Source organism: Tetrao urogallus (genome assembly GCF_951394365.1).
Source record: "Tetrao urogallus genome assembly, chromosome: 12".
In the NCBI taxonomy this organism is placed as follows: domain Eukaryota; kingdom Metazoa; phylum Chordata; class Aves; order Galliformes; family Phasianidae; genus Tetrao; species Tetrao urogallus.
This window is the reverse complement of record NC_136825.1, coordinates 1887077-1901566: the sequence shown is the minus strand read 5'-3', so window position 1 is coordinate 1901566 and position 14490 is coordinate 1887077. Positions and strand designations below refer to the sequence as shown.

At 41.6% G+C, this 14490-nt stretch overlaps 1 protein-coding gene across 2 annotated transcripts in view; it reads left to right on the top strand.

The window, feature by feature from the left end:
* Positions 1–14490, top strand: part of BANP (BTG3 associated nuclear protein) — a gene marked incomplete at both ends in the record, with an annotated part of 115569 nt that overhangs the window by 15981 nt on the left and 85098 nt on the right. For both annotated transcript variants that reach the window (XM_079541455.1, XM_079541454.1), the window contains 3 exons: positions 254–376; positions 927–1102; positions 11663–11902. In XM_079541455.1, coding sequence (XP_079397581.1) covers positions 254–376; positions 927–1102; positions 11663–11902 — 539 coding nt within the window. The remainder of the gene's footprint in view (positions 1–253; positions 377–926; positions 1103–11662; positions 11903–14490) is intronic.

The window sequence follows — 14490 nt, the reverse complement described above, 5'->3', positions numbered from 1 at the left end:
CTGTCCTCTGAAAGAGTTATGAGTGCTTAAAGTGATACAGATGTCAAGTGGACATGGATTCAAGTGGACTGGGAATCAATGGATTACCAGCTTTAGCATTCGATACATGACCATGATGCGGGGGGAAAAACAGGGACTGCCTCTAAGCCTTGTTCTTTAAGTAGGCTACTTGAACAATGAGATTGTGTTCATGTCTTCTTTTAAAGGTTCTCTCCTTTACATTCCCTTTTCCTCTCTGACTTTTGTCTTGCAGTGTTGTTCCCCAGACCACAGTAATACTGAACAACGACCGGCAGAATTCAATTGTAGCCAAGATGGTTGGGCAGGAAGAGCCACTGAGCAGAGCAGCGGATTCTCTGGAAAATATCCTTAGCAAGTTAGTAGCAGTTCTGGGAATCCTCCCCCTTCTCTTCCTCCTTTGACACATCAGCAGCGGTCTGCAGCAATTCCCAGTGAAAGTGAGGAATGTTTTAGGTGGGGGTGGAAAAGGTAAAATAACTGCAAGTGCTAAATGAATGCATCAGTCCTGCCTGGAGAAAGCCTGCATTTGAAGGTACTGCTTTGCTGCTGGTGTGCAGAGGACATCTTAGAGGATCTGGGATGAGCTCAGTGTTGGTTGAGAGATGACAACTGAAAGAGTTCCCATAGCTACGTATTTTTTTTGACATGGATACATAATTGCTTGGGAACGTGCCAATATCCTGTATTTAATCAACTGAATAAAGAATACACAGCAGCCCAGCAAGGCTGTTAAACTTTGTGCTATCAAGAGCATAGTTAAAATTAAGTGGAGTTGGAGATTGTGGATAGGAAATGTTCTTAATACATTTGTATAAACTGTTGTACTGCAACTTTGTCTTTATTCTGCTGTTTCTCCTGATCAAGGATTGTGTTTCCCCAAAGTTACATCCTTCTCTTTTCTGCAGTGCTGTTCCTGGACGTAGGCAGAACACCATAGTGGTGAAGGTTCCAGGGCACGACGACAGTCACAATGAAGATGGAGAGAGTGGCTCTGAGGCCAGTGACTCCGTTTCCAACAGTGGACAATTAGGAAGCCAAAGTATTGGGAACAATGTCACTCTTATTACGCTGAACTCTGAAGGTATGCTGGTCTGAGACTACATGAGAAAAGTAAATGGGAGGGTGGAATAAACCCAGATTGAGCTGGAAGCTTCTGTACAGCAAGCATCAGATAGGAATGAATAATAAGCTGAGTGAATATATTTTATATATATATATATAAAATCTATATATCTACTTAGATATATTATATATATATATATACATATATTTAGATAAAATTTATACTAGCTTTACAGACAGAGCAGCTAATTAGAATTGCCTGTAAAATTTAAAATGTATGCCCCCCTGTAGCAGTGCAACCTCAAGGATTTTCTGTCACTGGGTTGTTTCAGGAAACCAAATGCCATCTCTGGGAAATAGAATCTACTGATCCATCTCAGGTGTTCGTACCAACCCACTCCTTTAGTTCTCACAAATGAAAAGTATTTATTTTAGCAACTCTTAACAGTTTTGTAAGTAAATTCATATGAAAGACACTATTAGCAGAATAATGGACAGTGTCAGCTTCTTCTGAAACAGATTTTTTTAGATATGTCACCTTTAATGAAGTGCAAGAATTTTAAATTAGCCTTATAAAGTTCCATTGAGCTCTATTTTACGTGATTGGAAATATTACAACATGGAATGTTAGGTGGCAGTTTTAGGCACAAACAAGATGGGATAAGGGGCACTGAGTTTTAGATGGAAATAACTTGTGATCAATTCTGCTCTTTGTTGAACTTGAAAAGTTGATCTACTGAAAGTCTCATGCACCAAAGATGGTTTTCTAAAAATACTGTTTATAAGCATTTGAACCTGAGATTCTTTAATTTGTCTGGATGCCCATACAGTGTTTCATAAAGATTCTTGGAGATCTGTCCTGTGTGTGTGTTGTGTTGATGAGCTGCTCCTGAGCAACACTTCATAGTGGTCAATGGAGAATAAAAGGGCACTTAGCTGTCTCAGGAATCACTCTCAAAAAGCGTTCAGATTGCAGGTAGTGCTGAAATGAATTTTAAATCTACATAAAGTAATTGTGCTAGTTGTATAAGTTCCTTGTTGAACTCTTTCCTGATTAACTTCATCTTCATTCCCTTTTGGCTTCTGCGTGAGGAAATTTATTCTGTGCTTTCTGGAATCAGATGAATTTAGCATAAGGTCTCTGCTTCCTCGGATTAGGGAATATCTGGAAGTCTTTGTGCTCAAGTTTTGATCAATGTCTGATGACAAGGAAATCCTAAAATGTCCAGTTTTACAAGCTGTGTTCTAGTTAACTATTTCTTCCAGATTGGTGAAACCAGTGGGAGGAAGGTCTGAGTCTTATTAGTCAACTGAAGGCAGCAAGCAGGAGGCATCACTGATAATAGCTTTGGCTCTGACTAACTTAATGATGCAAGGAATAGAGATAGATCCTGAGCCTGTGGAATGTAAAGCCAGAACTCCCTGGCTATAGGAGCTGGCTGAATGCAAGGTATGCTCACTGAGGTCTTTGGAAACAGCCTGTAGCTGTTTTCCATGTTGGAGTGCCAGTAAGAAGGCCAGTAAAACACATCATATGCTGCTTTGGTGGAAACCAGGGGAAAGGATGAAAAAGGAGGTTGTCAACTTTCATTTCTTTATTCGGTTTTAATATGGCTGATAGGAGGAGGAATGGCACAAATAGAAGTGATAAAATTGCTATGGTGCAGATGCTGCTCAGGGTGATTCAAATTACCCTGTATTGTTTCAATGGAAATTGAAGTAAGTATTTTTAAAGATCTTTTTTTTTCTTCTTTTTTTAACCCCGAAAACTGTGGAATTTCTATGAAAGCAGACATACTTTGGGCATTCATGAGTACTATTTGGTATGCACAATATCATCAGAAAAGGCTGCATTTGTAACAGTATACAATGTATGTATCACTCAGTATTTATAACAGAAACTCTTCTCTGAGCTTTCATTGCAGAGCTTTAAAGCTGCATGAGGTAGAAAAGCTTATGCTACCAGAGAGGGGAAAATACTTTGCATGCTCACACTTAGCATGTGTTGGCCCAGATTTTAAGTCAGGAAAGACTGAGATATGTTCAGATAATCTTAAATGTCCCAAGTGAAAATGGGGTGTTGCTGCAATGGCAGGGCTTGTGTATGGAGCATGCCCTCTGTGGGGTCTGTTCATATTTCATACAGCTCTGCATTCCCTGTGTCAGGAGCGAAGTTTCTAGCATTAGGAGGGAGGTTGTTGTCTTATGCCCTTTTTGCCTTGGTGGTTTTGGCACGGATTTGCCCAGACAAATGTGATGTTGGCCTTTTTACACAGCTGTATATGTAAATTGTGAGGAAATGGCTAATCCATTAACGTCCTCAGATCTGATTTTCTTCAGACCTTCAGAACAGTCATCCATTAAAAATCTCCTGGAGATTGATGAATGCTTGGAGAGATCAGATTAGTAATCCCCAGGCTTACCTCTCTTGCCCTCGTGGAGATGAGAGGCCTGCTCACACAGCAGGAATGCTAAGCAGCATAGCCTGCAGTATGTCACAGATTAAATTATTAAAAAAGGAAGCAATGAAGAGTAACAGCTCGGCTCTGCAGACTTGTTTTCTTCAGCAGCAAAAGGCAAAAGTTACAGTGCCCATCAGCTCGCTTTCGTCTGGAGCAGAATTCTGAATGGCTTTGAGTCGCGCAGAGGAATCTGCGTTGGTTCTGAGGTATGAGAGGACAAGAAAGGCAAACTTTTAGCCCTTTTTCAGCATGCCTGCCATTCGTTGCCCTCCGTCTAGAAAGCAAAACACATCTGTGTTCATGGTGTGCTGTCAGCTGACACTGAGCATGGCCCTGACTTGTGGGGGTTTTCAGAATGCAACTCGTGGATGCATTGTTTGCTCTCTGCTGGCTGTTTCCAAAAGACATTTAATCCCATATGATAGTTCAGAAAACATTCATTTTTATTATGTATTTTCCTGAGGCACTCTGTGCTTTTTCTTTAATCTGGAAGAAAGCTGTGTTTAAGTATTTTGGGGAATTTTCTTGTTTGCTGTCCTAATTTTTTTTGTTCTCTGTGCGGATTAAGGATCTTTTTTCATTGAATGGAATAAGGAAGGAACGTTTATCACTAGAACATGTTTAAAGTGGCTGTCATTAGTTGATGGATGTGCTTTTTGCTTTTTTATAAGTCTGGTTAATTTTGACATGGATGGGTTTTTATGGTTGGTTTTGAATACAGCATATTCCCAGTTTGAACAAAGTTGTGCTTTTTGCATCTTGAGCTTTCTAATGAGGCTTAAAGCCAATGAGCAGCTGATGAACGAAGAACGTTTTTAAATCGTTGCCATCAGTAGATCTTAAGGAACTGCTCCAGAAACAGTTTGTCAGTATTAAGGGACGTGGTTTAGTAGGGAACTGCTTGTGGTGGGTGGGTGGTTGGACTTGGTTGATCTTGGAGGTCTTTTCCAAGCTTGGTGATCCTATGGTTTGTAGTTGTGAACGTTTAGCTGTGTTTGCTGATAGCTTCTCATCCATTTAACCGTGATCAGAAGGCGTGCTGAGCTGTGTGACTTCAGGCACAGGCACCCTCCAACTTTGTACAATTCACTTACGAAAAGTAAGCAGAGGAAGTGACCTCCTTAATTCCATCGGTGCAGTTTTGGAGGTGGAAAGGCTCCTCCAGCATCACTCATCATGAAAACTTGGGTCCTAACAGCATGACATTCTTTTTGGATTTTGTCTTCCCCTGCAGAAACTGAGAGGAACATTAGATCCACACTAGTTTTAAATTACAGAAGTTTTAAACCTACAATATGAGGTACCTATATTATTTTCTGGTTTTAATGAGTTCTCTGGTGCTGGTATGTGGCACTAATCCTGCCAAGGGTTGGTTTTCAGTTGATTGAGCCGTAACCTGGCAGCCCTGCGCGCTTTCATTCTCACCACAAATCTTTAAACAATATTCTGACGTTCTCAAATGTGTTTGTCTAAACTTTCTCACTGCAGGGAGTTCATGTTAGATGAGGAAAAGCAAGTCTGAGTAACCAGGAGCGATTGAGCTTTGTTAAGAATGGTGAATAGACTTTCAAATGATCAATGCCTAAAAAGGAGGCTTTCGTGTTCTTAATAGATAACATCTGAGATGAAAATAACACTTGTCCAGGTTCCTTCCCATCCCATTCAACACTCTGGCCTTCTATTGAAAGAGCCATTACAGATACAGCCTTCCCAACCTGTCACTGCAACCCCAACACTGTGCATCCCATGCCGCTGTACAGCACCCTGTGAGGACCTTTTGCCATCTCCGCTCCTCAGAGTAACTCTCATTTCCTCAGTAGTCAATGATGGGTTTCCTTACATTCCTTACATTCCAAAGTTCTGGGTTCTGTATGTATTCTGCACTTCCACAGTACTTCCCTCAATGCTCAGTGCTGATTAGAGATCATTGCGTGGTTGGGTTTATAGGAAGCCATGGCCACTCCTCACCTGCTCTTCAAAGTTTACCTTTACAGCATGGATACAAACAGAACTTGCTGGGTTTTTCTTGCTGTTTGTGCACAGAAGAAGTACAAACTTGAAGAGCCAATTGAATTTAGCAACCAAGCTCAGATGCTGAATGCTTCTGGTAATAAGCTCTCTGAAGGCACTCTGATTATTCTCTACTTACACACATCCCTAAGAGTACTTTGATCAGCACCACACATTACTTTCAAGGTAAAAGAGATTTCAGGATATAAGGAAGAGAATATTATAAGAGTGTTTTTCTTTTATACATTTAGTATGTGGTAATATTTAAAGCTTCTGTTCTGTGACCTGCAGTACAGACAAGAAGAGCATCTGTTCCAGAAACGCTAATTCACATTGTTATCCTTTTAAATCTGTTTCTTGGACAATAGAGTTACTGTCCTATTTTTAATATGGAAGGAAGGAAAGCTGGACCTCTCATCTTTGTGTTGTAAGAATACCCCATTCAGCATTGCTGTGCTGCCTTAAAAGCAGATGTTGTTTGAAATGTCTAAGCTAAAGCCAAGGCTTTGAAATTGCTAAGAAAGAAGCACACTGGCTGAGTATGTGAAATGCTTGAAGAGAGCCCCTTGAAGGCTATTTTTAAGTGATATAAATAAAACAGCAAGATCCATTGATTTAGCTCTTGGTTCAGTGAACTTTACACTTGATAACTCTGACATGCAATGTTTGGCACCGTGTGTGATGGTTTTGTATCCTATCTGCTTTCTCAGTGTTGTTTTTACTGCATTTTAAGACTATGACAGAATTAGAAGTAGAAATGTAAACATGCATATTTTTGGAGAAGATAAGGGCAAGCTGGTCTATGTAGTGTGTTAATTAAAGGAAAAATAGTTTTTTTTCCTAAGGAAAACTGCTTAGTCACTATCTGTCTCTTCAGCTTTGCATCTGAGGCAGTTATTTTCCAATAGTAGTATTTAACAGAGCTCACCATTTTTGAAGTGTGATACTAAACAGCTGTTTTAAGTGGCCAGGACTTCTTTACAGGACTTTTAGTTCACTGTTAAGATGGAATCCTTCATTTTATATCATCGCTTACAACTCTTCTGCTTTTCCTGCTGAGCTCCTCATGCCCACATGCAGACAGCAAGAGTGAACCTTCACACAGCAAACGTTTTCCATCCTTAAAATAGCAGTGTGCACAGCTGATGTGAGCACACTGATCAGACCTCACAAACTTACTGATGGGTTAAAGCCAAGGAAAGCTATAGGAATAGGACAGCATTGAGTTTGGATTATTGGGAGCTCTCTGCTAATCACACCCCCATGAACCCTTGCAGGGCCAGAGCCCTCCAGCTGTTTGACAGGAGTTTACTTAAGAAGATGCAGAATCTCCTACTACACATTAGCCAGAATATTACTTAATGTCTCCAGGTCTGGGGGTTTCTTTTTGTTTTGAGCTTAAGTAATCTCTCTGCCTTTCTATGGCAGCTACCAGGTGGTTGTTTTTTTTTCTGCTGTAATTACCAGCTTCCACCCTGCCTTTCAAATGCAACTGCACTGAGTAATGGAATGGGTTAATTCCAGTATTTATGTGGGCAGGTGCTCCATCTTGTTTGCCTTTGTTTTAAAGGGATGGTCGACAGCACAGGGTGAGAGCAAAGCCCAGCTTTGTTTCTGGTCTTACTGCTGGTGCTTACATGTTGAACAGGGGAACGTGTCCCAGTGGAAAGATGTGAATAGCAGTGCAGGGTCTGCCATCTCCTTGGGTGGACGCACATGTGCGTGGTGAGACCAGGCATGAGATCTGCAATGACTCTTGTCTGATGGCTGTGCTCTTGGCACTGGGGTTTGGATGCTGACCACAAAGCTCCCTGCGCTGTTTCTGCAGCAGTACATGGCAGTGCAGCAGCCCCAGCCTCCTCTGCCTGCTCACACATGCTTGCTGAAACCATTGCGTTCTCTGGTCACAGAGAAACGGTCAACTGTGTTCTGAGATAAAAGGAATGGACTTAATACAGTCAGAAAGATTTGAAAACAGCATTGAAAAGCAAACTAGTTCTGGATTCAGCAGGATGGAGATAAAGGCAAATTTTCTGATCTTGAAAAAAACAGTGAAGAGAAACCAGAAACTTAGATTGTCTGTCATTGAAATGAGTTTCTGAGTGCAGAGAGCAAATCAGATAAAAACATCAGGACTTTTAACACTGGAAATAGGAATGATCGAGAGCCACTTTGCTGGTGATACAGTATTTGGCGTACAGAAGTGCAAGGAAGCACCTTTCTGCAGCACATATCTCATGGTGGAGCTCCTCTGCAGAGTGCATTCTGTATGCCAGAGTTTAAGTGGAACGGCAGAGCCATTAGGAAAATTAATGAAAGAAAAATCCTTCGGGGTGAAATCAGAAAGGTTTGTGTTTACCCTGGCATACAGATGAGCGCGTGCATTTATACGCGCTGGTTTTTAAGCAAAGCGTGTTATCTGACTGTATTTTTCCTCCCCAGCCCTTTGAGTGTTTGTTGTCTTTTGGCAGTCTTGAAAGAGTAGAAGCTGTGCTGCTGTGGTTGCGCAGTGCCTGGTGGAGGCCTGGCTCAGTATCCGAGTCTTGCAACGTATGTACTAAATAACCCGGCCCATCTAGATCCCATCTAGATATAAATATAATGCCTGATAATTCACATCAGGAGCCATTACAGTGAACATAATAGGAGGCTTGAGTGTTGGAAGCTTTGAATGAAAGTAGCTTTAATCAATAGTATTTATGTGCTAAATAATTGCTCAGAGAAAAGAACCTCCATCAAACTCTGTCTTTTTGTCCCTCTCCCTATTCAGTCTCTTTTCTCCACTCATTCGGAGCCGGTTCCCTCCTAACTGGCACTCTGCTTCCTCTTCTCACCGTTATTTTGGATGTCAGTCTTCTCGTAGTTGTTGTGTCCGAGGTGCCAGACGTGCTGACAGTTCAGTATGGCTAATATTTTCATAGAATCACAGAATCCGTAGGGTTGGAAGAGACCCCCAGAGGTCACCTAGTCCAACTGCCCTACTCCAAACAGGGACATCCACAGCTCCACCAGGTTGCCCACAGCCTTTTCCAGCCTTGCCTTACAAGTCAGATATTTTCATGCATGATAAGGAGAATTTTAGCTTGTGTGCCATCAGGTAGATCAGCAAGATGGTCACGTGTAACTTCACCCATGTAAGTTTCACTGATACTAAATGATTACACAGCAAAACCTGTGGACCTCAGCTTTTAAGGCTTTGGGTGATGGTTATGTATGGGGGTTGGACTCGATGATCTCTGGAGGTCCCTTCCAAGCCCTACAATTCTGTGATTCTGTGATATGTGTTTATATACGTGACCTGGAGTGCATGGGAAAAGGAGAGGTGAGGAAAAGGCTGGACGCATCCATAGAGCTGTCAGAATTCTTGTTAGGTTACCATGCTCTTCTGCGTCATCAGACTCTCATTACCATCAGCATTTTGGTACTGTTCAGGTTTCATTTGGACAGGAAGAATTTCATTTAGAAAGCTGCAGGAAATGAATTAATATGGCATATTCAAACCAGTTTAGTTTGGACTGAATGGAAGTGTTGGCGTCAACATTGAGTGGATGTATGCAAAGACCACTGGTAATTTCATGCACGTCATTTTTCTTTAATGATTCCTTGTATTTCTGCAGACAAAAGGAAGCTTTCAGTTTCAGCTTTCATCCTTAAAGCAGGATGGAAATACAAGAGAGAATTTCACATGGGGCTTGCATTCATAGGTCAGAATAACAAGGCAGTGTCTTTTTTGCAGGCTGCTAGCAATAAAAGGACAGTTGCATGTGGTGAAAACAGTATGTTCTGGACTTGGTGCCAGTAGAGAAAAAGAGACAAAACCACACAAGTGTTGATTTTGCAGATTGATAAGAATCTGTGGTTGGTGTAGGCGGATAGCAAGAATACAGATGAAAGTTTCCCAATGTATTAATTACTTACACCTAATAGTAATAGTGTGAACTGGTAAAGTAGTGAGGTTTGGAAGGCATGTAGCACCTTCCTTTTGCTTCCTAGGTTTTCTTCTGAAAAGCATCCACATCTCTCCAATGACATCTTTGCTTTGCCAGCTCTGTCCAAATTTTTATCAAACACTCCATTTGTCTTCAGGAACAGAATGTTATTTTCCCTGATAATGTTAAGCAGACTTGCGTAAGGCCAGACACAGTGGCATTCAAAACAAGTCGTAATTAATCTGAACCACCTTATTTTTCAGGTGGCATCTGGTGCTGTGGACAGAAAACCACCCGTGTGCTTTATTACTTAGTTTAGGTACAAGCAAAAATGTACATATGAAGCACTTTACATACGTATGAATAGAAAGAGGCATCTAACAATCTATTCAGAGCAGGGCATTAAATTCTGATTTCATCAGAAATAAATTGGAGGGGCTAGCTGCTCCGTATGTCAGTGATAAGTATTTTTCCTTAGACGTTATTACATTTGATAATCTGTTCTTTGTGATGATACATCACCGTTGCACAATCTAACGTTTGCTCCATACTGTCATAATTCATTGCAATGAAATTACATCTGACAGCAGTGGTATGACCCAACCTGAAGGTCGTATTGAAAAACTGCTCTGTGTGTTGGAGCTGCTTTTGTGGTGGGTTTTATTGCGTATCTTCTTGGCTTACAGCCTGGTGAGATGCGGGCTGATGGCGTGTACCAGTTGTTAGAGGGAAAGCTGCTGATTGCTTGGGGTTCAGTACGAAGAGTGCTCGTCTGTTGGACTTCTGTCACTTAGCTGACTAAAGGGATTATGGAAAACAGGACTTTATGACCTCGTTTATGCCATAAAGCTCCATTTCGAAGGCATTTTGTGTGGGATAAATCATATAATTGATTGCCTTTTTCCCATGTTTGCCATTCTGATGGTATGTGAAGCAGTGGGAAGATGCTGTAATGCTTTAGAGCGGGAGAAGCGAAGGGTTCCTAAGCGAGGAAGCTTTGTGTTTTACTCTACTAAGAGCAAACACAGAAATCAAACGGCCTCTGTCAGTGAACACTGGTTGTTTTTCCCAATTCCTACTGATGTTGTTAACATTTGTACTGGGAATCCTGCTTTCATTTGGAATGAGCATCTCGCCCTCTGTCATGTGTTGCATCCCATCCTCCATTAGTGGTTGGTCATCCCTCTGAGCTCTGTTCCAGTTCCTTGTTAGTCTCATATCCACTAACTTTTGGCATTACCAAGGATTTGTTTACACTGAGGGCTTGGTATCTCTTAAGATGAATAGTTTTTGCTCCCCTCAAAGTGAGACACTGTGGCAAATTCAAAAATCTTCTGCAGATGTACATACAGAGTAATGTGTGCACACAGAGAAGTTAGGTGTAGCTCTGGCAGTGATTAAAATTAAAATATATTGCCCTGCTAATGACCTCATCCTTGACTAGAAGGGAAGATGCACTGGGGAGATGACTAATGATTCATTTATTATCTTTGTGCTGGGACTATTCCTTGGTAAGCTGTGTTTTTAGGAAATAATATAGAATGCTGGCCAGTAAATTTGAGGGGAAAACAAAATTCTGATTGGGATCTCTGGCTACATTTTGAGTGATTGTTATTACTTAAAATACTGTTTTTGTAAGTGATCAGATAAGGTACTGACCACTATTGAGTACAACTCCTTAAATTTATAATCTTGCTTAGGCTTGTTTTAATCTGATGCTTTTGGGGAGAAATGTGGTTCAAAGCTGCTGGCTTGTTGGGATTAGCTATACTTTGAGAATGTTACGGGGTCGCAGTAATTCATTTTTAGGGAATGACTAACTTGATAAAAAATGAGAGCGCTGAATACGGTGAATGCAGCGTGCTTTCAGCTGTTGGCTTCTAACACGAGACACTTCTGAAAGCTGTGTGAGAGTGAATTAGACGTTTGGACTGATTGCACGGGGTTCCTTCTGTAGAACAGGACGTTAATGGTCACTGCTTTGCTCACTGTTGATGCAGCTTTGAGAATTAACTTTTTATCCACAACAAGTACTGTGAGCCTATCGGTCATTCTGGATCTGAAAGAAGCTTATGGAGACTACAGAGAAAACAGGAAGAACTTAAATGTTGGCTGCTACCTGAACCTGACTCTTTCATTCCTGGTCACGATAACAATTTCCACAATCTCTGTTTCTAGAGGATTACCCCAACGGGACGTGGCTTGGAGATGAAAATAACCCTGAGATGCGGGTCCGTTGCCCCATCACCCCTGCTGACATGCTGCACATCAGCACCAACTGCCGCACGGCCGAGAAGATGGCGCTGACGTTGCTCGATTATCTCTTCCATCGGGAAATTCAGGCCATCTCCAACCTTTCAGGCCAGGGGAAGCATGGCAAGAAGCAGCTCGATCCTCTCATGATATATGGAATCCGCTGTGAGTACAGTAGTGAAAGTTCCAGGTTTATTCTGCATTGGTAAGACAGCAACTGTGGGCCTCTTGCAGTTTGCGCTACGTGAGAATGGAGCGTGTTGCCAAACAAATGGTTTTTCAGCTGTTGTTTATGAAGGAATCCTAATGGACTGCTTTAAGTTAGCTTGTTGTGGGCCAGAAATGCCTCAGTATCAAAATCTGAATTCAGATTTAATTGCAGCTAGCAGCTGCGAGCACACCAAGCGTAGCAAATAGTCTTTGGCTAAATTGAAAGAGATCATAAAAGGAAACGAGTTATTTATGTAGTTATTCATAGAACCATAGAAACTCTTCAGTTGGAATGGACCCTGACAGGTCATCTAGTCCAACTCCCTACAGTGAACAGGGGCATTTAAATACTGCTCATGTGTTCAAAATAATAGCCTTTCATCTCAGGTTTTTACTTGTCATTTGTGTGTATTAGTTCAGAAGTCATTCTGATGTTGAGATGGAAAAAAATTGCCATCTCTTTTGAAGAGAGATTAAGTGTCACAAAGTCTGTGGCTTCACAGCAAGAATTCACACCGTGTTGATGTACTGCTGGCTGCTGCAGTGTGTGTGAATCTTTTTGGTAATTAAAGCTATCTGTTTGTTACTGCATATATTACTTATATTGCAGATGGAGCTTTTGGCAGTGTGAAAGGTATTAAAAATGTTTTGCATACAGAATATAGTAAGCATAGCCCCTAGTTAGGAGTGAAAAAGAATCTGAATGTATGCATCTCACTCTGATACAGTGGCTTCTAGTAGGGGATTACTTGGTGAATACATTAATGAGGACAGCCAAGTCTCTTCCTCGTGCTGTGGTGTAAATATTTTACTGCAAAGGAAGTAGGTGGAGGCCTGAAGGCCTTGCAGGCATGCATCTGATACAGTGCTTCAGCTCTTGTGTGATGCCTTTCTATGTATGTTGTGTAGAGGGAGGAAAGCTTTAAACATGAGTGTAGAATTGAGTGTGTCTGAAAATGACCAGCTTGACTCATTGAACCAGATCTCACTCTTTATAGCCAGATCTTATGTAGGTCACCCCTGGATTAGTAGGGAAGGAATAATTTGTTACACTACAATGTTTTGTATGCCTTTGCCAATTTGAAATGCCAATTAAGGCTTAAGAATGTAGCCAGAGAGAGCTTATTTCCATTGCTGTTTGAAGAATTTGATGTTTTGTTTTTATGCTTTTGTTAAGGCAGTGGGTTTAATGGTTACACAGAAGAGTGTTTGATGATGATACTGCTCTGCTTTCTATTTTCTAAACTGAGCCAAGAAATAAACTCCTATTGACCTGTTTTTATTTCTAGTAGTTTACTGGCTATCTCAGGGAATGTAATAGGCAATAACCATTCAGTTTGCTGCATTAGGCCAATTGTCTTTTTGTGTACCTGAAGCAGATGTCAGGCTTGTACTGCAATCACATTAAATGTGTATTTGTAGAGGAGATTATGATCCAAAGGAATTTGGATCTCCTAAATTCTATCTATTGATCTCATCAGTGCAAATGACTGCGTTACATTGTTTTTAAACCAAGACAGATTTGAAAAGGTGGACCTTGGGAAGGAATGTGTGAGCTAATGCTAGGGGCATGTCATTTCTGTGAGGCATTGTGATCCTTAAGAAATGGGATGGTTGAGGTGATCTCTGCATGTGGGAAAGGTTTGCAGTGGCAGGAGTGCAACCAACAGCAGGCCATAAGCAGCAGCATTCTGAGTGATGGACACAGGAGCTGCTGGGTTTGGTTTGTGTCTTTTGTGCCATAAGCACAGTTCTGAAAGTTCCTTCTGCACATTGACTGGTGTATTGCTTTCTTTTGGGAGCCAATATGTAACCAATTGGAGGCTGTGTGCCTTTGGAAACAACTGTGCCCTGCATGAACCTGCCCACAGTTTGTTGTTTTGGGTGCCTGGATGTTAATGGCTGTTGAGATTTGCATCTATAGTGACAACTGGAGAGAATTCATGTAAACTTTATGAAGCAATCAATTTACTAGGAACAACGCTGGCCCACAAACAATGATTTCGTGTTATTTTATCACTACCAATAATTCATTTAAAATGCGATTCGGTTTCGGGAGGCAGATTATGAATTTGCTGTGATGTGAGAGAGCATATGGATAAAGGCCTCATAACATTTAAGGATGAGGTTCTGGCTGCGTTGTACAACTCCTGTCGAGTTCAGCTGTGCCAGGATTTCATCCATTTCATCCTTCCATTTGTCAGAGGGGCGGTGAGAAGAGCCCCGGCACGCTGTGCCTGCTTGGCAGTACTACTGCAGAGCCCATCTGGTTCTTATTGGTGATGTTATTGATGACAGGCTGAGGGAGCTGGGCTTGTTCAGCCTGGAGAAGAGAAGGCTGTGGGATGACCTCATGGCAGCCTTTCAGGACCTAAAGGAAGCCTATAAACGGGAGGGGAGTCAACTCTTTGAAAGGGTAGATAACAGCAGGACAAGGGGAAATGGTTTGAAGTTGAAGGAAGAAAGAATTAGGTTGGATATTGGGGAAGTTCTAGCTGCCCAGAGAGGCTGTGGTGCCCCGTCCATCCCTGGAGGTGTTCAAG